We start from the raw sequence: 25,920 nt of genomic DNA on the forward strand, positions 1-25,920 counted from the left end.
ACCACTGTTGTTCCCTGTCCTGAGCCATATGAATTCAGGACACACCATCCTGCCATATTTCTTTAAAATTTTTATATAAACATTTGATGACATCCCTCACCCAGTGAAAATATCAGATGGCTGCACGTGAGAACTATACAAACAGGTAGCGAAGATATGGTCCAGGGTTGGGGTCTAGTGATGGGCTTCTGTCAACACAGTGATGACCCTTTGGTTTACCTAACAGCAAGGAATGTTTGAGGCAGTGCTCAAAGATTACTACTCTGTGCCATGACGTTAATGAAGTCTGGCCATTCACTGTTCATTTTCTTACAGGACTGCAGGATGGTTCTTCCAAACAGGAAAGCAAAATGAAGGGTGATGTTAGTGGCGACACTGGAACAGTTCGCCCACACAAGGACAGCAGTACAACAAGCTACATTACATTGGCTGACAGAGGACTTGATGGAACAGTGAGGTAGATATTTTAATCTTGCTTTTATTATTTTCTTATTATTCCTCTCTTCCTCCTCCTCCACTGCCAAACCCTCTTTATCCTTCTTCTTCGCATTACAGCATGATTCAGGCCCAGGTATCTTCTGCTCTAGAGGTTTTTTTTCAAATCCCTATTTATCCTTAAATGGATAATGAGACCATTACAAAGTTTCCTCTATCACAAGATATCTCATTAATATGTATACAAACAGCCCAGTGAAGATTTGAATACAAATTTCCTGTTTCCCAACATTCAAAGACTGTAGTTCCAGCTTTTGCTATAGCTTTTATNGCTATAGCTGATAGTGCTGTTTTGAAGTATGAATTTGTTCTGATGTTCCATTGCTTTTCATCAGTTCCATCACCTCTGTTTTAATTCTGTGTGCAAGTTCTATTATAGCTATTTCCAGCCAGTGATTCCTGATCTCTATTTTATCTTGTCTTGAAGTGTATCAAATGTTCTCCAAAATGCGAGATTTGAGAATCTTACAGCAATTACTCTGATGAGTACTTTCGTCTGGAATGTGACATGCTGACATTTTGGAGGAGCATACTGCCTCCATCTTCAGTGTCAGAAAGTCCGCTAAGCAAGCAGCAAACAGAGTGGCTGCTGGTTCCTGCTAGCTTGCCTGCTCAGCATACTGTTCATATCTGAAGTTGGAGCTGTATGTTCCTCTGAAACATTGGTAAACTTCTACCAGACATTGTGGTATCACATCCCAGAGAACAGAACTCTTCATTCCCCAAGATGTTTGATATTTGCTACTAATTCTAATAATTGTATAAGAAATGAACATAAGGTCACTGGACCAGAGTGCCTTCCCTCTTGTGGATGCTGAGAGGTAGATTTTGAAACTTGGTGTGATCTGGGTGGTCCCTGAAATCATTACATCCCATTTAGTGTGATTTGAAGACCACTAGGAAGAAGTAATGAATGATTTTGAGATAGGGAGAAAAGACAGTTATGGGGAAATGACAACAGAAAGAGCAGAATAGTCTCTGGGCATGCCTTGCATACAGCCATCTGAATAAGTAATAGAGAATACTAAAATAGCAAATTTAATTTAACTGCAAAGCATGTAATATATATATATATACAGTAGAACTTGGTTATAACGTCATCAAAGGGACATAAAAATAGTGTCGTTATAAATGAATGTCGTTGTAACCGAAATGGGCACTTCCACAGTAGCCTTATGTTAGTCACGTAAAAATCTACCAAAAACCGAGTTAAAATGTTGCATTTTTTAGTGAAATACGTAGTTAAGTACAGACTAACGTAACATTAACGTGGAATTAATATGGATTCTCCATATCGTTTGTACTGTAGAATTCACCAAACCAAATTCGCGGCATACATCAGCTTTTTTCCTTCCCTTTTCTATTTCACGAATCACTTTAACTTTCTCTTCAATGCTTAAAACTTTCCTTTTCATTGCCATGTTTTCGCTACTGCACTTCTCTGGGTTTAGGCAGGAACACTATAGGGTAAGTAGACAATGTGAGGTCCTGTTAGACGAGATTCTAGGAAAGGAATGCAGTTAACAACCTGCCGCGTCCTCTTGCACTATTCACGCAGTCCCACCCCACACCCTTGTTTTCGCATAAAACCCACGCTCCTCTTGCAGCCCGCGGTCGTATTCTTCCAGGACAGTCACGTCAGCAAGTAGAGAAAGTGAGGGTGGGCAGACACATTGAACTTTCCCACGATATCAGAGAAATTCAGGAATGAAAATGACGTTACATACGAGGTTGATGCATTTGTGCATGTCGTACTAAGCAAGGTATAAAAGCAGTTGCTTTATGAGGAATTAGTTTGTACCATTGAATATTTGACGCAATAGACAAGGTGTCGCAGAAACCGATGTTGCTATAACCAAGTTTTACTGTATATATATTTATTGTAATTTTTGTTTTGTGAATACAGGAGATACATCATTCGGCAACGTCGTGTGGGGACAGTTCGATGGCATCAGTGTTCATACTGTACCAAAGAATTCAAGAAACCCTCAGATCTAGTTAGGCATATCAGAATACACACACATGAACGGCCATACAAGGTAACTGGACATCTTGTTCAAACAATTTAATTGAAGTAGCATAAAGCATATGCAGATGTTGATATTCTTCAACATACTGGATTTATATCTCATTCATAAGAAACCATTATCCTACATGACACTCAGACACTGATATTAGTATGTTAACATTATTAGATAGTATATTTTAAAGTGTTAATAAGTTATGTAATATTAGGCCTGTGTCCCATGTGTGTAAAAAGTGAACATTGGTGCCAGAGTATGAGTTATGTCACTAAGTTGTAATTCTTTATTTGTCTTTATGTCTATCCAAAGAAAGTCTTTTAATTAATACAGTAAATTTCACGTGAAGTCATACACAGCTGTCAACGTGTTTTCTCTGTCTTGGTTGCATAACCATTGCATCTAGTGTAGAAAAAAATGCCACTACCTAACTGCAAAACACAGGTCATGACTCTGTAAGCATTATATCTGTTATAGAGAAATTGTCACTACCTAAATGCAAACCACTGAGTCATGACAGTGGTGTAACTGATACTTTTTGGTGCAAATAAAATGCCACTGCCTACACCTAATTCCAAGAAACCAAATTATGGCGGTGTTATTGTCATACATAGTATGAAGGATGGTCATTGCATATAATCATAAAGTGACAAAGTTTCAGAACCACCGTCTTAAGTGCTCTACTAACATGAAGTTGGCAGCAGAATTACTTTCAGATGTTTCTGTTACAGTGCACTCATTGTTTCCGGTCCTTTGCTGTGAAGTCTACACTCACTGCCCACATTCGGACGCACACTGGTATCAGGGACCATGTGTGCTATATGTGCCTCAAAAAATTCTCTTCTGCTAGCAGTCTTAAAGTTCACATACGGTAATCTTCAAAAGCATTATATTACTCCCCATCCCCTTTTGTTGTTATTTGTTAGCACATTGACTGTGTGTAAGTTAATGTGCATCCAAATACATAATTTGGAGGCTCCTTTTGCATGCATATCCCATTGTCAAGTGTTAGAAAACAGATTCAGTTACTGTGGTTTTCTAAGTTTATTTTAATATGTGGAACTGAAACGGCTGTTTCTGTTACAATATCTGCATTATAAATTTCTTTCTGATATCTACTATATAAGCCTTCTTCTTAACATAGTACAGATGTTCATAAACAAGACAACCTTCAGAAAGCTGAGCATTTATGAAAATGTTGTGTTCTGTTAGTTGTCTGCAATCTCAAGACAGATGTCTTGATGTGAAGATACTGTTCTATCACTGGCCAACAGCAGGGTCATGCTTGCAGTGTCTCAGCCAAAAGGAAATGAATGACTGCCAAACGTATATGCGTAGAGCACAAAGTTCCATGTGTTGTTGTTTTTATATTTACCATACATAGTTCTCTCACAGCATGGAAAGAAATTTTTTTTTTTCAAAATCGCTGTCTATCAGGATCTGTGTACATAATATTTTATGACAGAAATCTGTAATCTTTTTGAGAAAAAGGAATTTTTATTATAATAAATAAGAACACTACAGACTATAGCAGTATATTTTCTTTCAAATACCACTAGAATACTTTAGTAGGCATAGTTCCAAAGACATAAACATTTCACTGTTAATACCATTACATGTTCAGACCTCCCCCAATAAAATCTGGCCAGCAGAACCATGTTACAGGGGATTTAAGTAATGCAAATGTGACAGCCTCCTATAGAGCCATATCTGTGAGAAGTAAATGAAATATACAATCTTTTAAATTGGGCACACCAGAAGCATCAGTTCCTTGCTTCCTGCTTGCTAGGAAAAGTACCACAGGAGTAAGAATTGTCTTCCCACTGTGAATGTGTTAAAGAGTATCTCATATGAATGAAGCATGTTGGCAAGGACGTTGGAATATATACTGTGTGAGGCAACTGTTGAAACCAGCTGGCTGAACTGTAACAGTCACAAAGTATGCTTGTGCAAAACACCACCCACAGCTCAGTCTGACTGTATCTGTCTTCCCACTCACCATCACTAGCCTGCGCGACCAGTTTCAAGACTATCCTCACATACTGTACATTCCTCCAATGTGTACTTGTCTGAATTGATCAGCAGTGTTTCTTTGTGTGTTTTGCACCAGGATGCATACAGGTACCAAACCCTTTGCATGTCAGCTCTGTGACAAGACATTCCGAACTACGGGTCATCAAAAGACTCACATGTTGTCTCATACCAAAGAAGGTAGTGGAACATCCGAAGAAAGGGTTGCAAGGCGAAAACTGGTGAGACAGAAACCTACTCTTCCTGTCTTACCAGAAGTTGCTTTGCAGGAACCAATCATTATCACAAATAATGGTAAGTATTTACAGTCCCAACACATGGACCCTACTGTTGGAAAATTTGTGCTGTTACACGGACACTATCTGGTGAATCATCTGGGGAGGGTGCCTTTTCCATTTTTCCCTGTCCTCCCATGAATGCTCATTTTGCAGCTTTTCCGCTCCTGACTATTCTCTTTCGTGCATTTTCTCTGAGCTGGTCTTTCCACCATTCTTTGTCACCCCAGCAGTCATTTGTTCAACATTTTTTTTTTGTGGAACACTCGGAGGAATCCTGTGTTCATCCGTGAGAAACTCATGTCCATTATTCATAGTCCCATTCCCATATCTCGTTAAGTAATTCATAAACACTGCAGTTAATACAGCATCATTTAATAACGACAAAAGAAGTATTTTATATCTTGCAAATATCTTACCTCTTCATATTTGTAACCTGCATAAACCAAATGCTATGCTGATGTTCACTCTTACAGGATTTGTACAAGCTGTGGCACGCAACAGTACTGTTTTCCTTCCTGGTAACACTGTGAGTTTGGATCGTCCATACATGTGTAATGTATGCAATGCAGCATTTCGTAAATTAAGTCATCTCAAACAGCATATTCGCATGCACACTGGTGAACGCCCATATAAGTGCACGCTATGTGATAGGTAATACTTGCAATATTATATTATATTATATTGGTTTAAATAACATGATACTGCTAAGTTATATGGAAGTTAACCATTTAATTCAAAGATTATATAAATAGGGACTCGTATATAGATACCATATAGACTAGGATCCTGATTTGAGGTTTCTTGGTCTAAGAGATTCCCGCATTTTGTACTCAAATTTTGTGATTCCAACGATAGCCCGATATAAATAATATATAATTTTCCCCAAGTCATTGTTTCTCACTGTAGTGCTTTTCATATATTTAGTGAATGAAAATTCAATCCCTATATAACATTTCTACCTTGATTTATTATCATGTTTACCCAATTGAAAGACTAGGTTTTTTCCGGTTTCCAGAATTGAATAATGAAGGGTTGTCTTCACTTTGAATTTGAAAAATATATTGATTGGTTTTAAACATTTAAAGCATTTAATTGGATGATATATCTAAGATTGCAGTAAATGCTAATATTCATGCCACATTGTGCTTATAGCATAGCAAGTGAGAGAAAAAGTGAGATGGAAATATGTTTCAAGGTCAGAGGTCATGATCTATGACAAGTTTGCCCAAAGAACTATCAGAGCTATGAGTCAAAAGCTGTAATTCCCCATGAAGGGATATTACAGGAAAGGTCATATAAGATTTGAGGCTTTCACGGCGGCGACTATAAAGAAAGCAGTCTTCTGGGATTTGGCACCATGTATATGTGGTGTTAACCGACGTTTCGGAGGAACGTATCGCCTCCATCTTCAGGGTAGAAGAAAAAATATAAGAAATCTGCAAGCGAAGAGACTGTGAGAACCGGTAAAAGCAGTCTGCTTCTGTCAGTTTCTAAAGTTATGTTAACATAAACTTATCCAGTGTAAAACACATGTAAAGAAATTATATTTTGTTATATCATGCTTCAGAAAAATAATTTGCAATATCTGGAAATGGGTGCAGGCTCCTTTGTGTTCATAAGAGCAGGCTTTCTCTCTGACATATTCAGCCACTTCTTCAAATTTTGTTTTTATTTCTTTGCAGCAGCCCATAAGTTTATTTTGTTTCTTATTGGCTGTAGAAATTTATTATTGAAATTGAGATGAAAATGTTCAGTGGGCTCTGTATGAACATCCCCAGGATCACTTACTGGTAACCTCAACCCATATACTGAAAGTTGATTTATATTGTTGGATAAGCCATGCTTTCTGTCATAAGCATAATTTCAAATTTACTCATGTCACTGTTACAGATTTTGATCCCTCACATTCAGAATAGAACTACTACTTCATCTGTACACATTTTTCTGAAACACTTTTCCTAGAATATAGGATATAGACATTTGGAACAGAAATTTTCCTCCTAATACTAAAGTTCTGAAGAAAATTGCTTGTTCTTTTCACTTCATGTGCTGCTCTTCTGCCTGTTGATAAACTCTTTTACATTGTACCTTAAGTGTACACTAGCATTGCCTGATAAGCTTCTAAGCAATTACGTAACCATAATATTGGTATATAAGACACTGGATATATTTGGAATATGCATCGAAACTGTAAAGAGTTGTACATAGTTTTCATTTCATGACACATCCCTGCTACTGTAAGTGTCTCTGATAAACCCAGCTCAGTAGCCAAGAAATTACAAATTCACAGCGCCATGAAATAAAGATCGGTATCCAGAGAGCACTTCGGAAGGATATGCTCTGTGTGCATATTTCTGTATCTTATGGCACTCTTTCTGCCAAGGGGTGAGTGCACTGGGGGGAAGCACCCATATATACATGTTGTCCTTCATTTTTTCTCCCTCAGAATATACATTTTGTCTAATATCAGGGAAGTCAATGGATGATAAGCCTCTATATCTAATTATCTCTGTTATTACATATTTTTTCACCGTGTTTCTTAGTCTGTACTATTCATCTACCCTTAATACTTTAAATAAATCACTTTTGGTAACCTATCTCTACCTTTCTCATACTTGATCTTTTATAGCCTTCCTCTTGTACATTTAGGCTGTTTTCAGTTGAATTTTGGATATTTTGTATTTTTTCAGTTATTTATGCTTCCCCTCTTACCTGTTAATGCAGTTATTCAAGAGTTCACTGTGCTTGAAAAGGCTTTTGTCTTCGGTTTCAGTATAGAAATAATTGTTATCTCCAAATTAAAGTAATATTTTTCAAACAGGCATTTCATATCAAATGGGGTGCTCAAAGCTCACCAACGTACACATGAAGGAGTAAAATCATACAAGTGTCCAGAATGTAGTAACATGTTCTCTACAAATGGAAGCTTAAAACGTCATATGGGGACACACAGTGATGTCAGGCCCTTCATGTGTCCATACTGTCATAAAACATTCAAAACATCCGTCAACTGCCGCAAACACATCAAGACTCATAAGCATGAACTGGCTCTACAGGTGAGTAAAGCAGTTTTCTCTCAAACTGACTCCATGATGACTGCATGATACGGAGTCTTCCATGAGCGTTTTTACAGTGCAGTGTTTAGTCCCTTTTTATATCATTTAAATTTTCCATGTCCTGATGCTATTTGACCAGTTAATATACGAATAAATGCCCTAGACATAAAACAGGACATTTAATTTTATTGTATTCTGTTGTGTTTTATGGCTCAAAAGATTAAATTGTTATGTCTCCTCCTTTTATCTCTGTACGTAGTCCTTTTCAAGGTGTTTTAAGCATTCCCAGTTATCATGATTCTGTTAGGTTGCACAGCAAACAGCCAAAGAAGAAGGAACTAATATTCTCAGCACGATACCAGTAAATGGGCAAGGTCCTGCCGTGGTGACAGAAAGTACAAACTTCCCGCCTGAAGGTCTAGGTCCAGACTTCACTCAAGCATTTTCAGATCAGCCATTTCAGGTGGCCTCAACCACTGAACAACAGGAGCAAGAGGAATCAACATTTGCTCAGAATACGCTTGTTCATACACTTGCTTCTGGTGAGCATGTTGTTTCCATTATGCTGAAAGTATTTTGTACTCAAGAGTATTTTGTCTGATAATTTAGATAAATAAAAGATATATGTGGTCTGACAGTAAAGTTCGTAAACTCGCCACCATGTGCTTAACATGGCAGCAGCTTACAGAAACTTCAGTATGGTTTAATGATGTTGGCATATCAGTGTTTCACAGCTGTGTTGTTGCTCTGTGGCTGTCTCTTTCTAAGTGGCATCTGTTATTGTCTGAGTGTGTTTTGGTGTGCTGTTGTGAGGATGTCGGAGCTTCTTGTTAAACTTGGCAAGAGTGGAAGCGAAATCAGAGAGACGTTAGTGCAAGTTTTTGGGGATAATGCTATGAAGAAAATAGCAGTTTACAAGTGGATGACATGTTTTTATGAGGGAAGAGAAAGTGTCACTGATGAAGAGAGATTCAGGACAGCCAGAACTAACAGAACTGAAGAAAATATTGCAAAAGTTCATTAAATTATGCGTGAAAATTATTGGCTGACTGTCAGGAGCATAGCAGAGCAGGCAAACATCGACAGAGAAACAGGAAAATCTTGACATGAGGAAGATGTGTGCAAAAATGGTCCCAAAGGACCTGCTCACATGACACTGTCTGCGAGGGAGTTTGTAGGTAGTAAACAAATAACTGTGCTAGAACACCCTCCCTTTTCACTGGATCTAGCCCACTGTGACTCTTTCTGTTCCCAAGGTAAAGGAAATATTGAAAGGTAGGCATTTTGATTACGTTGATGACATCAGGAGTAATACAGCAGCAGCACTGAAGGCCATTCCACAAAACCAGTTCCAAAATTATTCAAAGGGTGCATGGGTGCATAGCTTCCCGAGGGGAGTACTTTGACACGAACCACAGTGCTATTCAGCAGTGAGGTATGTAGCACTCTTACTGCAATGAGTTCGCGAACTTTACTGTCATACCACATATTCACCTTCATATTGTCATGTGTTAATTCCTAGACATGGTGTTTGGGTTATTAATTGGAATTATTGAATGCTAACATATCGTAACTACAAGTAATTACAACACTGCCATTAATCTACACAATTAACAAATCACTATAGCACATGTTACGTGTAAGTCTGTTAGAGTGTTCACTAGTCGTTGCTTGGTTAGTCTTCACCAGGCATGGCTAGGTTACAGCTGCTAACATTACAACTCCTCTGCTTCCAGGTTTCGCGTTCTTGTTGGCTTGCACCTCAACTGCTATTCCTGGCCTCCTAGATATCACTGACTACTCACTTGCTATTATTACTCTCTAACTTCTCCCAACAGCCCTCACTCTGTGGCCTCATGGTTGACAATGTAGGAAACATCATTCCCAACAATCCCTTCTATTGTTGTACATATACATTATCATTGACCCGTGTTTATTGAACCGTTACCTAGCAGTGGACCATTTTCTGCCATCATGTCACATTGCTTCCTCCTTAAGGCTGTTCATCCCAAATGGTCTGTAGGCATATTGCCATTCCTTCTTACCCAAAGGAGGATGTACCTGTGACATCTGTGATCAGTCTCATGAAAGGCACTTCAACATCGTGCTGGTGTTAGCATTTCTTTTTTCCAGTTTGTGGGGACAGAACTTTTGAAAGTGGCTGGTGCTCCTACAGTGCCAGCATGTAAACGGTTGGTCGTTTCTTCTTTCGTTTGGGAGGGGCCAGCTCCCTGTGCCCTGTCACTCATTTTCTGGAGCCAGGTGGAAGATCTGACTGTCAACTTTATGACTTCCAGCCCTAAGGTCTGCCTGAGGGTCTTGTTGAGTGCCTTCTTGCCTTGGTCTCTTATGCCATTGCCAAATGCCCTGCATGCTCCCTTAAGAACATGGTCCTCATGCGGTGCAGGAAAGCACGGTGGGCCAGCTGTTCAGTGGTGGTGGCAAACTTTTGCATTTTCAGTTGATCATGGTTTCTGTCGTCAGATTCCGGTCCTCAAACCAGTCCTCAGTTACCCCAATAGTCTCCTTATACATCAGTCCTTTAGGAGCTCTGTGTAGAACATTGCTAGCCCGGCCCCACAGGGCAGTAAGCACATGCATAGTTTATATGCATGGAGCCCATTTATAAGGCTTCACTACGGTGTCTGTCTTTTGTGGATTGGCCTCTGTCTTGACCTAGAATATTTCCTGATTGGCCCACATCTTTTCCATGCAGGTCTCTATCTTGGCTTCTGTCCCTAACCAGATGGTCCACATACTTTCTTGGTTAGCCTTTATCCCGGCTTTCCTCTCTTCTCGATTGGCATTCCTCTGGGCCTCCATTTTTTCCCTAACTGGCTTTCTTTTCTTCTTGGTTAGCCTTCATTTCAGCCAGAAGACATTCTATAATTTGTTTCATCTTCATAATATGCAATATAACTATCCACTGCAGTCTTCAGTCCAGTAATCCGCTTAATCCAGTATATCCCACTTCTGACACCAATTGTCATGTGATAGTGACTAAAAATTTGGCTTTGGTTGATAATTGGATATATTAATCGCTTATAACTCAAAACTGCAAATAATTATAACACTGCCAATAACCTACACACTTAACAGATCGCAATATCCCAGTCTCTTATAGTTTTCACTAGGCACTGCTAGGTTACGGCTGCTGACAGTGCACCTTGTCTGCTTTCAAGTTCACATCATGGCTAGCTTGAAACTCAACTATCAACTACAGCTCTTTGCCCCCCTAGCCTTCACTGTCTATTCACTGGCTATCCCTCTCTTAACTTTTCCCAGTGGCCCTCGCTATATAGACTCAGGACAGACAGTACAGAAAACATCTTTCGCAACAATCCCTTCTATTGTTGCACGTGTATCCATTGCCATGGACATATGTTTGCCAAGCCATTACCTAGCAGCAGACGATTTCCTCATCTATCATGTCACAGTGTTGTACCTTCAAAATTGTTTTTGAACAAAATAATTGTCATACAGAAATTGTATTGCTAACAATTGAAACAGTAATTCAGATAAATTTGGTAAAGAAATTATAATGCCTAGAGGCAAGAATGACAAGAACTGTATATTAATATCTGTAGAATTTATTGATCCATCTCTGTGTATACTTTTCACTAGTACAGATCCTGAGTGCGCTAAATTAGAACACTATAACACCAGAGTATTACACCTTCACCATGTTTGTACTTTTTTATATGTATAAAATGTGTCATGAGATTTACACATAAGTTTATGATCTCCCTCATAGAGAGTTTCACGTGATTGTCACCAGTGGTTCGTCGGCACCATCAAAACAAATGCTAACATAGATTTTCTGTACTTGTCATGATATTATTTCAAAGTCTGCAAACACATTGTCTTACCTGAAATTTCATGTATTTTGAAGGTTTAATTTCAATACAAAATATGATTCCATATTGATGTACTCCTAGTTGTACTATAGGCATGCCCCATGTCAGATGTTTGCAAGCGGTGGTACTAGTGTTGCTTCCATTTCAGATGCATGCATGGCTGCCGCACCAGTACTGACATGAGTATCACTCCCATGTCACATCTCTGCATGGTTACCACGCTAGTAGTGGCATGCATGTTGCTGCCGTATCAGATGTTTACATGGCTCCCACTCTGGTAGTGGCACTAGCATTACCCCCATGCACAGTGTTTCCATGACTACCACATTGGTAGTGGCACTAATGTTGCTTCGACGTCAGATGTTTGCATGGCTGTCACATTGGCAGTGGCACTGATGTTGCTTCCACGTCAGATGTCTGCATTTTTGGCACACTAGTAATGACACTAGTATTGCTCCCATGACAGATGTTTCCATAGCCACCACTCTAGTAGTGGTACTAGTGTCACTCCCATTTCAGATGTTTCCATAGCCACCACTCTAGTAGTGGTACTAGTGTCACTCCCATTTCAGATGTTTCCATAGCCACCACTCTAGTAGTGGTACTAGTGTCACTCCCATTTCAGATGTTTCCATAGCCACCACTCTAGTAGTGGCACTAGTGTTGCTCCCATATCAAATGTTTTCATAACCACTGTGTGCACAGTGGCACTACTGAGACTTCTGTGTCTATCATCTGCATGGTCACCATGTTCGAATTATTGATGTTAGGAAGTTAAAGGGTACAAATATGGCCTTTAGTGGCATGATGTTGATACCAGGTTGCACGAATATTTGTCTGTTGATCCAGAACTGTATAGACTGAAAATTCCATAGGTCTATCTTTCCTTAGAAATTAAGGAAAGTGGGTAAAAACATTGTTTTCTGTGTTTGTACGAGATCTACTTTAGGAATAAACTATATGAGGTGCTTACAACAGAATTAAAGTAGTTCTCAAAGGATATATTTACTGCAAAAGTCATATATAATTTTGCCCCAAATCTTTGGATTTGAAATCCTGTAGACGGTCTTCAATCGGATTGTGTTAAAGATCAAGTCTGTCTTCCAGCTGAGCTTGATGACCTGAAACATTTAAATTATAAAGCCATTAAGATTGTGTTCTTCTGGAATTTGATGCCATATATTGTGATTGATTGGTACCAATGTTTTGGAAGGAACTGTTGCCCCCATCTTCCACGTGTGAAGATGATTATACTTTGACATGAAGAAGGGGGCAGTGCATTCCCCTGTAATATCAGAGGACTTCTTCCAGATTTCTGCATCCCACAATGTAGTACGCTTAATAGGACTATTTGTTAATTTTTAGATGTGTATCCTTCATTTGTATTAATCTACAATATATGTTAGAATAAGTGGAAATTTAACATTTATGCCAACATTCAGTAGTTACAAGTACATCATGGAATGAAGAAGTAAACAAGGGACTGTCAGTTGTACTGATCATAATCTTGATTTGGACAGTATGTAGTTAGAGTCTGTTTGGGGCCACGAGTGCTGAGAGTTGTCATTTTCCTCAAATACTCCAGCACCATGCTGCTATAGAACCGTGAAATCCACAGTGACCACTTAACCATCCTACCTTACCTCATATGCCTATATATGGCATTGGAGTTCATACAGAGTTATACAATAGCTGAAAGAATTAACAAATAGCCTGTTCTTTACCCAAATGTTAATATTTTTATTTTCGGCATTGATATATTGTAAGCAAGCATGTAGACTTCATTCTGTTAAAGGGATTTATTTGCACTGATAGTGGATTAGGAGCAATTATTTTTTACTGTTGTTTTCATTTTAGAATAGAAAAGTTTGACACATTGAATCTCACCAATCCTTCCAGACCCTTAATGAGGTCGTTTATTGCATATTTTACGAGCTTTTTCTTATTCACAGGTCCTCTGGGGGACGGTGCTGATCCTGTAACAGCTCCTGGGGTGATAACACATACTTTGCATGCTGATGCCACAGGGACCATTACATTGCCAAGCCTTGCTGGACAACATACTTTGACTCAGGTAGCAACGGTCTATATAACAGAAAGTGTTATAAATTTTCAGAACCCAGAGTTCCATCATTGTGTTCATTAAGTCTATCATTAAACTATCATGAGCCAGTTTACATCTTTATAACATGTTTCTCTAAGATACTTACAGTTTTGTGAGTGTTCCTAATTACTATTTCAGATCTGGCCATTATTTACAGTTTCTTTGCTAATAGCCACCTACCATGTGAAATATAATCACTGTATTTAAACACCAGTATTTGAGCAATAAGTATGTGTGTGTAGGTTGCTAATGCTGTTCACGTGATTTTATTAAACAGAATAGGAATAAGTAAAATCTTTTCCTTTAAAGATTTTGCATTCTCAGAAATTAAAAAGTAAAACATGTCTGAGTACAGGCATCTTTCTTTTTATAGTAAACTCCTGGTTATCCAGTATCCAGGCATCTGGAATTCTCATACAACTGGCACAAAAGTCAATGAAAATTTGCCATTCTTATAAAGTTATTTAAAAACAAAGTTTTGCAGTCTTGATATGTTCACCCACCAGACAGTAGTTCTCACAGTTACCACTAATAGCCCTACCCATCATCCTCCCTCATACAGGTGCCATTACAGTAGGGGCTAATTCACTTTGTGATCATGTATCCAAAATCCTTCTCCCGCCAATGTACTGTGTTGCCTATGGAGACTTTCACACAAAAGGAAAAAGTAAAAATGTGTTGTTTTGACTTTGCATTGTGTTTCTTTAGGAGCTTTTCCCATGCCACTGGCAGATCACGTCCCCCATGATAAGCCAGACAACAAGGAGTATGTCATACTAAGAAATCACTGTGCAATATAGGGAATATTGTATGTGTTTTGAACATATTCCTAATTTAAAATAATAAAATTTGTTTGTCAGGAGAGCATCCGGGAAATTGAGCGTACACTGAATGAGCAGATTTTTGGTACTTCTGCAACTGTAACATCGGATGTCGTAAATGTTGGGGGAGCATCCAGTGACCTGGCCACAAGGGTCGAAGTTGGCGGTAGTGACAGTGAAGTCGAGTCCACCACAACTGAAGATTTGGCACGTACTCTTGGAGCTGCTACTTCTCCATCAGCTCAGCCTGATCCTTCAGCCCTAGGCACTTTGTCAGAAGGACATAAAGATGATAACAGAAACAAGAATCCAGCAGAACCTTCTGGTAACAGCAGTGTATTTGGCACCACCTTTGATTCAGCAGGTTTTGAATCTTGTGTCTTCTCAGCTATTACTCTTCAGGTAAGAAAACTGTCATGTTTCATCCTTGAGAGTCTTATATAAATTGAACCCCCCCCCCAATGGTGTTCCTTAAGGTTTTCTCTCATTTGAGGCTCTATTTCATGATCCAAATTAAAATGTTGTGTTCCCCTAGGCAACCTTAGATTGGAATGTCACTGTATGATCAGTCTAATTTTGTATCATTCCATTAGGAAACACTCAGGTTGTGCTTCTATGAAGGGCGCTCCATGTACAAGGGTTGGAACTTTAATAGTGGCAACACTACTGTAGAGATGCCATGCAACAGAACCAAATAATGTCGCTTATACCACACGTTAGTTACATACCTACCTTGCCTCAGAGCAAATGGACTCTCCCTTCCCACATCATACACATGCACAGTGACAAGAAGAACAGAGCCTTGTGTTAGCTGGCAGTCTAATGTAGTGTTGTCACGATGTTTTTGAAACAGGAACAACAGAGTTGGATAAAGATTGAATGTGCCAGAGGCCGTAGAGCATGACAGTGTCATCAAGGTCTTCAAGAGGCTTGCGGGGAATCTGCATTGCCTTACAGAACAGTAGCAAGGTGGGTGAAAGCCTTCAATAAGGGATGCCAAAATGTGGCAGACATGCGACGGCCAGGTGGTCCTAGTGTCAGTGAAGAAGACGTGTATGCCCTTTTCGTGTTACTGGAGAGTGATCGATGCCATACGATTCATGAGCTGGCCCGAGAGACAGGATTAGCTCATACGACTGTGCTTCACATTCTGAAGGCACACCTAGGCATGAGAAAAATTGCATCACAATGGGTTCCGCATTATTTGATGGAAGTGCAGAAATGGCAAGCTGTGGCTGATTTGTTTGATCAGTGGGGCTGGGAAGTACTGTACCATCCACCATACTCCCTGGACTTAAGCCCTTGTGACTTCAACTTGATTCCTAGGATGAAGGGACGACTTCGTGACATTCGCTTCAGAACTGTTCCAGAGATTCTTCAGGCAGTAGACTGCTCCATTCAAACTGTCAACAAAACAGGCACTGCTAAAGGTATCCTATGACTTCCACATCGCTGGCAACGGGTTGTACACAATGCTGGTGACTACACTGAAGGACAATAAAACTTGAAAACATGTCTCTATTTTGTATCAGTTGTAAATAAATAGTTGCCACTATTAAAGTTCCAACCCTCGTATAATGCCTCCTATTTTTTGTGTTAATCTGTAACGTCTGAGGTGGCTGTTGGTGGTGGTCTAGTAAAGGTTGAACCTTTCTGCCAATGTATTGTTAGTTTTGCTGTCATGCAACAGATAGCAACAGCAGAACAGTCTACCAAAATGGTGTCTGACATAGAAGTGCGTACAAAACAGAGATGTGTTATTCAGTTTCTCACTGCCGAACAAATTGCACCCATTGACATCCATCAACACTTGCTAAAGGTGTACGGAGATGATACAGTGGATGTCAGCATAGTGAGGCGGTGGGTACTGCGTTTCAACAGTGGCGAAAGTGAAGTGCACAACAAACCACGTGCTGGGCATCCCTGCTCAGCTGCCACTCCTCGCAATGAATAGTGCCTCGATCAGCTGAACCTTGCAGATCGGCGGATAACAACCAGGGAACTGTGTGCACGGCTTAATATTGGCTGTAATGTATTGGAAACGATGTTGGGGAAGCTGGATTATCACAAAGTCTGTTCCAGATGGGTCCAGTGGATGCTTACACAGGACCAAAAAACTCATTGAATGGAAGCCTGTCAGGACCTGTTGCACCAGTTTGAGGCTGAAGGTGACAAGTTTCTGGACAGCATCGTCACCGGAGATGAGACATTGTGTTACCACTATGAGCTGGAATCCAAAAGACAATCCATGTAGTGGTGACATCCAGATTCCCCAAGAAACAAGAAGTTCAAGACCCAGCCATCGGCAGGGAAAGTGATGTGCACGGTCTTTTGGGATAGGCGGGGTGTGATTTTGTTGGATTTCCTGGAGCCTGGTGAGACTGTCAATTCTGAACGCTACAAGATGACGCTGACTAAGCTGAAAGCCCGCATTTCCCGAGTCAGGCCAGAGAAGCAGACAGCCTTTTGCTTGCAACACGATAACGCTAGATCCCATACCAGTTTGGCGACCACCGCTCACATTGCAAAGTTTGGCTGGACTGTCCTACCACATCCACCTTATAGCTCTGATTTAGCACCTTCAGACTTCCATCTCTTTGGGCCTATGAAAGATGGACTACGTGGGAAACATTTTCCAGACAATGATGCTGTTATTGCAGCTGTAAGAAAAACTGTAAGTAGCTGAAATCTTGCTCTGTTTAACTGTGTTATTATGCTTCCTGTATCTGTTGTGGTTTTCATTAAACAAATAGGAGGCATTATATACAGAACACTCTGACTTCCATCTCTGTGGGTATATGAAAGATGGACTACGTGGGCAACATTTTCCAGACAACGATGCTGTCATTGCACCTATAAGAAAGTGGCTTGCCTCTGCTGGCACAGACTTTTACGATCATGGCATACAGCTTGTTTAGTGCTGGCAGAAGTGCATAACGAATGGTGGTGATTATGTGGAAAAATAACTGTAAGTAGCTGAAATCGTGCTCTATTTAACTGTGTTATTATTCTTGCTCTATCTGTTGTAGTCTTCATTAAAAAAATATGAGGCATTATATACGGAATGCTCCTCATACATATACAGGGAGGTTCCATTCTTCATTTGTATCCTTAATACCACCTCTTCATAGAGCAAGACACCAGCCAGTGGGCATCTTCTGTGGTGTGTGTTTTGCAACCAACCAGTCATTGCATTCTTTATGTTTATGTCCACACATGGTAAGATACAGTATTGAATGACATAAATTTCTTGTCTGCAATTAAAAGTTAGCCATATTTAGTTTCAGCAGGACAGTGTACCCAGGTCTGTGATCTGTTTTGGATTGATTATCATGGGAGAGCTATGGCTGCACGTTCACTGGATCTGATTATGTATAATTTTCAATTCTATACAAACATGAGACAGAAATAATCCATACACCTCATTGGTTTTGCAGTTCTAAATACAAGATATTATTCTAGAAATTAAGAAAGGTAAACTTCAGTGACCGTCACAGAATTTGTGTCAGAGTCAAATATGCTTGAATCATTTTCAGTGCCTATTGTAAGTAATGAAAACTGTTCTGCTGAAAACATTTTTTGAATGTGAATGATTCCTCCATTAGACTGTGTGCTCGCATGTTGCTGTCTTGTCGGAGGAAACAGGCCCCCTTAGCTGGCATTTTACCCAGCGAACATACTGTAATAAGGATGCAAACAAGGATTAAGCCTTTCTATATCTGTCTACTTGACTGACTCTATGATAATGGAATTCATACATTCCCTGTGCTAGTCCAAACCACTTTACATTTGTTGCTTTCACTAATCAGTTTCTTTATTTTTCCCATCATGGTTACATATCCATCCCATTAAAATTTTAATTTTAATCTTCTAGTAGCACTATGTGACCTGTATAAATATGGAAGTTTTTATTTCTTCAGATTCCTTCTTTCTTTCTTATGTCCATATACCCATATTTTTCTGAGCGTCTTGTTTCAAAGCTTCCCTAAACTAAGGGAACATGTTTCATACTGTGACATATAGACTTATTGCTAGGCAAAGACCTCGAAAACACATGAGACAAAAGCCATTGCTATGCAACAGCATGGTAAACACACCTCTAGAACAAGAGAGTTACTGTTGGAGACGGTGTTTTCTATGTGGTCCATGCCAAGGAGTTGTCTTGAAGAAAACTGGGGCAGTGCAGTTCAATTAGTTATCAGTTGACAGAGTTGTCAGCTAAAACTCAGCCTGTGAAGAGAAATCTAGGAGGTTGGTGTGAAATGGCCACCAGCCTGGGAGTTAGTCAGTTCAGTTGAGTTCTGCACAGGAGGCTGTGATGATAAAACCTGAGTGTGTTAAGCTGAAGAATCTCCACTGTTAGAGGCCGTTACTAAGAAACAACTGGTGAAGACACAGCAGGCTGGAAAAGGCTTAGTGGTTGCTGCTGTGATTTGTGAATTGTGGAGATTAGCAGTGGTGCTATTGAATTGAATTGAATTTATTTACATTCTATAAATCCTGAGTAGGTTAGTACCTTTGGATACAGAACAAGTCAAAAGGTTACATACATAAGTACAGGCAATTTTAGCTTAAAAATTAATCTAACTTAATATTACATCATTCTCTATTTACATTGAAGTATTCATCTAAAGAGTAGAAGGAATGAGCATGTAGATAATTCTTTAACTCTGATTTAAACTTTTTAGTATCATTGCCCAAGTTTTTAATACTTTGTGGCAGATTGTTGAACACTTTTATGCCAGTAAAGTAGACTCCTTTTTGATATACTGATAAAGTTGATGAGGGTAGGTGGAAGTTATATTTTTGTCTAGTATTCATGTTATAGACATCAGAATTTAATTTGAATTTATCTTTGTTGTAAACAACAAATTACTTGTAGTTCCAGGCTGTGTGTATAGATGGTCAATAAAGCCATTCACCAATCCAGACCCCATCTATAGTCATGCACATAAATCATGACAATACAAATATAGAAACTGTAAAATGATTGTGATTTTATTTGAATAATAATCATATTTCATTTTCATTTTATGACAGTGTAATCTTCATTCCACCAGTAGCTCCACAATCACCTTCACCTATCATGTGGGGCTGGTACAATAGGCCAGAAGTGGCCACAGTACAAGGGACTTAGTCCCACTCCACTAGCAGTAATAATAAATAAATAATAAATCTTCCTGCTGACTGAGGAATTCCCATGTTCTTCTGTAGGAATGACTAGCATATTACTCCCAGGACCTGTTACAAATGTGCCTTTATTAAGTTCATCCTTTTGTTACAGAGTGATCCTCTTGAACTTGAAGGTCTGGGATCAGGTTCATCCATGACTACGAACATGGCCAGCATTCTCCCTCCATCTGGGCACCCAGTGCCTGAACCTCAGTCTTCTGGAACAGCTGACACTACTTCTAAGCCTGAACCCTCAGTAATGTCTCCGATGGATGGCCCAGTTGCTGCTGCTGCTGCAGTAGCGGCTGATGACGCAGAGAAAGATAAAAACTATGTTCCAGGACGACCTTTCAGTTCAGATGCTCCACCTGGTGAACGGCCTTTCAAGTATGTAGCAATCCAGCATCTTAAGATTTAGATTACTGTGTAAAGATCCTTAACACTCCATAAGATTCCAGAGATTATGGTCACTTCATTTTGTCATGTGTCAGTGAAGAGGCTTATTGAACACTTATAATTTTTAACTACAGGTAACTTCACTAATCTACACACACTGTAAATCACTACTCCAAACATTAAAGGCTTCTGTGTCTTCACCAGGAGTTGCTAGGTAATAGCTCCCAACATTGGGTATTCATTTGCTTCCATGCTCATGTCCTCACTTGATGGCAGCTGGCTTGCAGCTAATTCATGATGCTAACTCATTCACTTAAAAGTTATGTTACAACGAACGGTCAGTCAGCCAGTCTGTCTTGGAATAAAGCACCCATCTGGTGCTTAAGACCAGATCTTTATTGCTGTCAGGCAAGAGCAGGCTTGTTGATGTGGGGCGCTCTCTCTGTCAAGAGGACAGGTCTGTCATTTGCCAGAGTCACAGTCAGCGGTAATAAGTCTGTTGTCAGTACATACAATTTACATTATACATATTATTAAATGTATGTATATACAACCTATACAGGGCCTCTTGTCAGTCCATGCTCAATACAGCAGATCATGTCCTATTATTAGTAGCTTCTGCTACAATGGCAGTCTAGTCACTTGTACGGTCATATGCTTGACCACCCCCAAGTTTAAGCCTGTTATATTTCCTGTGTTGTGGTTTGCCTTATCCAATGTTGTGATCATTTGCATTTTCATGATTTTCTATCACTTCTACTTGTTGCCTGCATAATTTTCTTGTATAAGCATATATATACGGTAGTTTGAAAGCAATGCGGAAATCATGCATTGGTGTGCGTCTTGGAAAATTTCCAGTGGTGTGGAGAACTTTGTTTTGCAGGCACTGCAGTTTGAGTGAATGATTGTCTGCTGCAAACTCCCAGGCAGGGAAAGCATAAGTCATGATACTCCTAATGAGTGCTTTGTGGATGGTCACTTTAATGTTGGCACTTAATCACTCACTTTTGAATAGGGAATATATTCTAATAAATGTTGTGAAGGCCTTGGCTTTGATCATTTCCATGTACAATCTCCATGTAACCTTCTTATCGAAGATTACATCAAGATATTTTACACTATTTACAGATGGAATGTTTCATCCATTCAGTGTAAGATGGGACTCAGGCAGTCGACAACTGTGAGAAAAGTAAATCTCCTGAGTCTTATTTTCGTTAATTTTAATATTCCAGCACTCACACCAGGTCTCCATTGGAGTTTTCTGACACAAAACATAAAGACAGTTGTCATTGTCAAAGAGGGCTAGGTAAATACCAGATGTTGGGGGGGCCATCATTTATATACACGTACAAAGTAGGGGACAGGGCAGAATCTTGAGGCACCCGTGCTTGCATTTCCTGTGGCATTTTGCCTTCCACCAAAATGCTGAATTTGCATTTTGAAAAGTAAAAGAAGCTAATGAGCTTGATCAAACTGGTCAAAAATTTCAAGTTAGATAACTTAGATAAGGCAGAGTGCCATGTGGTATCAAAGACTTTTTCAGCGTCCAAGAACACCACAGCCATAGACAAATTATTGTTGAATTTAAGGGTCACGTGGTCTGTTAACCTCATACATTGCAGTGTCATGCTTGAATTAATTATCAGTTATCCTCAGGAGGCTGAGTGAACGCCATTCCAGACCCACTGTTTCTCAGAAAATCTGGTAGTGCTGGGAATCGAGCCCGGGACCTCTGGATCTGTAGCCAGAAACTCTGACCACTAGACCACAAAGGCGGTACATAAACTACAAATTGGTTTGTGTTAAGTGGGGCTCTTTCTTCGGTGTGCTTTTGGACTATTTTCAGAATGACTTTTTGGAATAGTTTGCCTGTTGTGGACAGGATGCTAATCAGATGTAAATTTTGAGGGAATTTGGGTCCTTGTTTTGTAGTGTGATGTGTAAATGGAAATGTTTAAAGTTGGCACTAACTTCACCGGCAAGTAGCAGTCGCTTGGACAGTATAGTTCGCTTGCGGATTAAAACCACAGAGGTTGTTTTTGTTTTGTTTGATGTGTAAGTGTGCTGTTGCCTAGCAACAGACTACTTTTCTTGTTAAACTGTTCCATCATGTCATAATATTTTGCGAGTCCTGTTGTTGATTCATGGTTCTAGGATCAGCTGTTCTACTAGCATACTAGGCTTTGTAGAGAATTAGAAATTCTATTCAAAACCATCAACAAAGCTATGTAGTATTTAATGTGTTCTATTTAATCCCATGTTTTTATCATACTATTGGGTCATCCTCAGGTGGTACTATGCCTGAACATGAATTAATGAATTATCATGCCATATATCCAACATGAGTCCATTGTTCATAAGTTTACTTTTTGCTCTGTTACCCAGCTGGATAACTATTGCATAGCCAACTAGTAAAATAAAGATATTAAATACAAAAATGATAGAAAATGTAAATAAAAATAAAACATAATTATAAGTTTAAGGTAAAATATAGGTAAATTACAGAAAGTGTAATTGTATGTATACATAGCATGTATGTGTGTATGTACATATTAATTATTGATTTCCTATTGATTTTGGACTTCTTTGTTACTATATATCTACATAGTTATGACTTAAATGGAATTACTTGGTGTGTTGCCTCGGTCTTCAGGGATGTAGAATAAGCTTCATGCTGGTTTCTCACCTTGCTTATTCTTTGACCCTGAAAGATGGAAGCAACATATTCCTCCAAAATATTGGTTGAGTTTCAAAGGACTATACAGTATTATATCCCAGAAGACAGAATTCTTCATATGAATTTTAGTTTGTGATACAGATTTTCAAGCTTTTTCTCTTTTACAGATGCAAACAGTGCAGTCGTGCATTTAAGAAGTCATATCATCTTAAAGAACATACAAGAAGCCATGTAGGAAAGAGCTTAAGCTGTTCATTGTGTGAAAGGAAGTGTACTACCTTCGGTGCTCTTAGGGTGAGGAAATGAGGGCGTATAAATAATATTAATACTGTGTAGATTCTTCAGTCATGGTGCTGTTTTACAGAGATTTTGAAAATAAGCATTTTAATTGACTATTCAGTTCTTTCAATACTCCTCAGAAGTGTGTCAGTGTTTGAAATTTGTTATGCCGCCATTTTTGAGAGTAGAGGAATTGTATTGTCACTTTAATATAGTAGCGATTGTAGTTGTCTGCAACTGCTGTTCATTTCCTTTTTATGTTTGGGCAACAATTTATGGTTTAATATATAAAGCAGTCTACCTTTCAAGATTTTATTTGCATGCCATCTGTTGGCAAGGACATGATATCACTCACACAAGCTCTGCCATCTGTCCTCAGGAAATCTGATAGTTCATTCAGTTGTGATTTGTTTCATAATGTTGTTTGTATTGACAGTTATTCTCTATGTTGTTTCTGTGTTGTCATGAAGTTTATTTTCATAACATTCTTTAGACTCCCACAGCAGTTTGTAGCTGATCATGTTTCTATTCTTGTGTGTGACACCATGTGGTGCTGGTGGCGTGTGCATGCATTTGTAGGTTCACTCTCCCTTCAGAACAGAAAATAAATAGAAGTTGGCCCTGTAAGGCCAGGTCCAGATTTGTTGCGTATCCCCATATCATTTCAGTATGGACGGTACCCCGTATCATCCTTCCATTGTAAGATGTTGATGCGGAGATACGCGATGGGCTGTTTGCTCACTTGGCGGTCTTTTCCCGTCACATCAAATGGACGACACGCGTTGCAGTGGTGCCAGTCTGGATGTGCACGCGTTGCATCGCGCTTTGCTTCTCAGCTTTGTCACGTTGCATCCGTTGATACGCAACGGAGATACGCAACAAGTCTGGATGCAAAATTTTGTCGCATTGCATCGGATGATACACAACGGGGATATGCAACAAGTCTGGACCTGGCTTAAAGTATTCATCACACATTCAAGATTCAGATGATGGATCCAGAAATACAAATAACAGTGCCAGTATGCAGCATAATCAGAGGTGCTTAGAAATATCAGCAGATCTGCCATCCATAACACAGTGCCATTGTCCAAGAATGGAAGAAATATTATTTTCTTTGTTGTTTTGTCCCTTCCCATAGTACTATGTATTATTGCAAAATCATAAGTTTCATTGAACCTATATAGAACACTCAGAAACTTATCCCCATTGCTGCATTATACATTGTTAGGAAGATTTTAAGTTAGCAAATAAGTAATCTGTTGCTCTTCTAGTTACAGATCTCCCATTTGAATTCTATCTTTCAGTATGAGTTTTCAAATACAGATGTCACTATCATCATTGTCATTCATTCATTTATTCATCAGGTTGCATCACTTTATGACAGAACTCCAGTCTTCTTTATCTTCCCATAATTATTTACCTTATGAAACCTGAGATTTTGCAACAGAAAGTATTAAGATTAAGACTTGTAGGATGTGGTGCCATGTAATCTTGTAAGAAAGTATCAGTATTTCTGAGTAACTTGCTGCTTCTCTCTTCAGAGTGCCATCTCTTCCCTTATATATGTGTATTCCTCCACTCTCTTTTGTGTGTTCTCCTCCTACATTTGGTCTTTCCAGCAAACTGTTGATATTCCTCATGGTTGTTTATTCTGATACCTTCCTCTTTTATTTTTAAAAGGATTTTACTTCTTTCATATAAATGTATCTTTAATTTCATTAACATTTCTTGTAATGTTTCTACTTTCAGATCTTGCTAATGTCCTGTTTTCTAATTTTATCTCTTCATGTCTATTTCTTACAACTCGGTAGAAATTTCATATCTGCCATTTTGTGTTTCAGCATTCCATGTTAGAAAGTACTGCCTGTTTTCATTTTGATTGATAAGGGTTCTGTGGTATATAACAACTGAGAGTTAAATAATGAGACTACTCACAAGCAGCCCAGTATTAAAGTCTTTTCTGAAGTGAGTGCTCTCCATCAGAGTAGTTCCCTTCTGCAGCTGTACGTGAATTGCAACATTGTTTTCAACTGTGGAAGCATTTCCAGAAGTCAGTCTTCTGTAGGTTGTTTAGAATGGCCATCATAACCTTCTGAATCTCTTCCACAGTTTCAAAATGTGATCCCTTGAGATGATTCATCATGGTAGGGAAGGTGAAAAACTCACATGGAGCAAGATTTGATAAGTAAGCAGGATGTTCCAGAACCATGATCAGTTTTCTTGACAGAAAGTACTGTGGTGAGGGCACATTATCATCCACTTGTTGGGAACAGTCTGCTTTCATATGACAAACCTGCTGTCCCAGACATTCTGAAACTTGGAAATAAAATTCTCTGGTGGACAGTTTGACCAGCTGGGACAAATTGTTGGTACTCTGTTCCTTTGTAGTGTAAAAAACAAATCAATATTTTCATTTCTTATTATATTGGAATCTGCACTTTACTGGGATTGATTGAGCCTGGAGATTTCTGTTGCATCCTCTTCCTCTTTGTCTCAGAGTCTTGCTGAAAGACCTAGCTTTCATCCCAATTGATGACTGTATTCAGCACTTCGTCATTTTCTCAATTTCTTGCAGAAGATCAGCAAATACTTCCCTCGTCTGCTGCAGTATTTTGTTAGTGATGTCCTTGGGCACCATCTTCACACATTCTTTCTACATATTCTGTCAATATCAACCATACAGCCTCTACTGATATTAACTTTTTCTGCAGTCATTCTGACAGTAAGATGATC

At 39.2% G+C, this 25,920-nt stretch overlaps 1 protein-coding gene across 2 annotated transcripts in view; it reads left to right on the forward strand.

The window, feature by feature from the left end:
• The window catches only part of LOC111868207 (zinc finger protein 236), a 77,741-nt gene that overhangs the window by 35,319 nt on the left and 16,502 nt on the right, over nucleotides 1–25,920 (forward strand). Inside the window, exons 13-23 of one of the 2 annotated variants that reach the window (XM_023858652.2) lie at nucleotides 316–457; nucleotides 2,402–2,534; nucleotides 3,248–3,387; nucleotides 4,627–4,841; nucleotides 5,299–5,476; nucleotides 7,647–7,881; nucleotides 8,189–8,423; nucleotides 13,691–13,812; nucleotides 14,703–15,065; nucleotides 19,948–20,222; nucleotides 23,076–23,202. In XM_023858652.2, the coding sequence (XP_023714420.1) occupies nucleotides 316–457; nucleotides 2,402–2,534; nucleotides 3,248–3,387; nucleotides 4,627–4,841; nucleotides 5,299–5,476; nucleotides 7,647–7,881; nucleotides 8,189–8,423; nucleotides 13,691–13,812; nucleotides 14,703–15,065; nucleotides 19,948–20,222; nucleotides 23,076–23,202 (2,165 nt within the window). The remainder of the gene's footprint in view (nucleotides 1–315; nucleotides 458–2,401; nucleotides 2,535–3,247; nucleotides 3,388–4,626; nucleotides 4,842–5,298; nucleotides 5,477–7,646; nucleotides 7,882–8,188; nucleotides 8,424–13,690; nucleotides 13,813–14,702; nucleotides 15,066–19,947; nucleotides 20,223–23,075; nucleotides 23,203–25,920) is intronic. The other variant, XM_033752956.1, reaches the window with a different exon arrangement.

This window comes from Cryptotermes secundus, unplaced genomic scaffold (genome assembly GCF_002891405.2).
Source record: "Cryptotermes secundus unplaced genomic scaffold, Csec_1.0 scaffold146, whole genome shotgun sequence".
In the NCBI taxonomy this organism is placed as follows: domain Eukaryota; kingdom Metazoa; phylum Arthropoda; class Insecta; order Blattodea; family Kalotermitidae; genus Cryptotermes; species Cryptotermes secundus.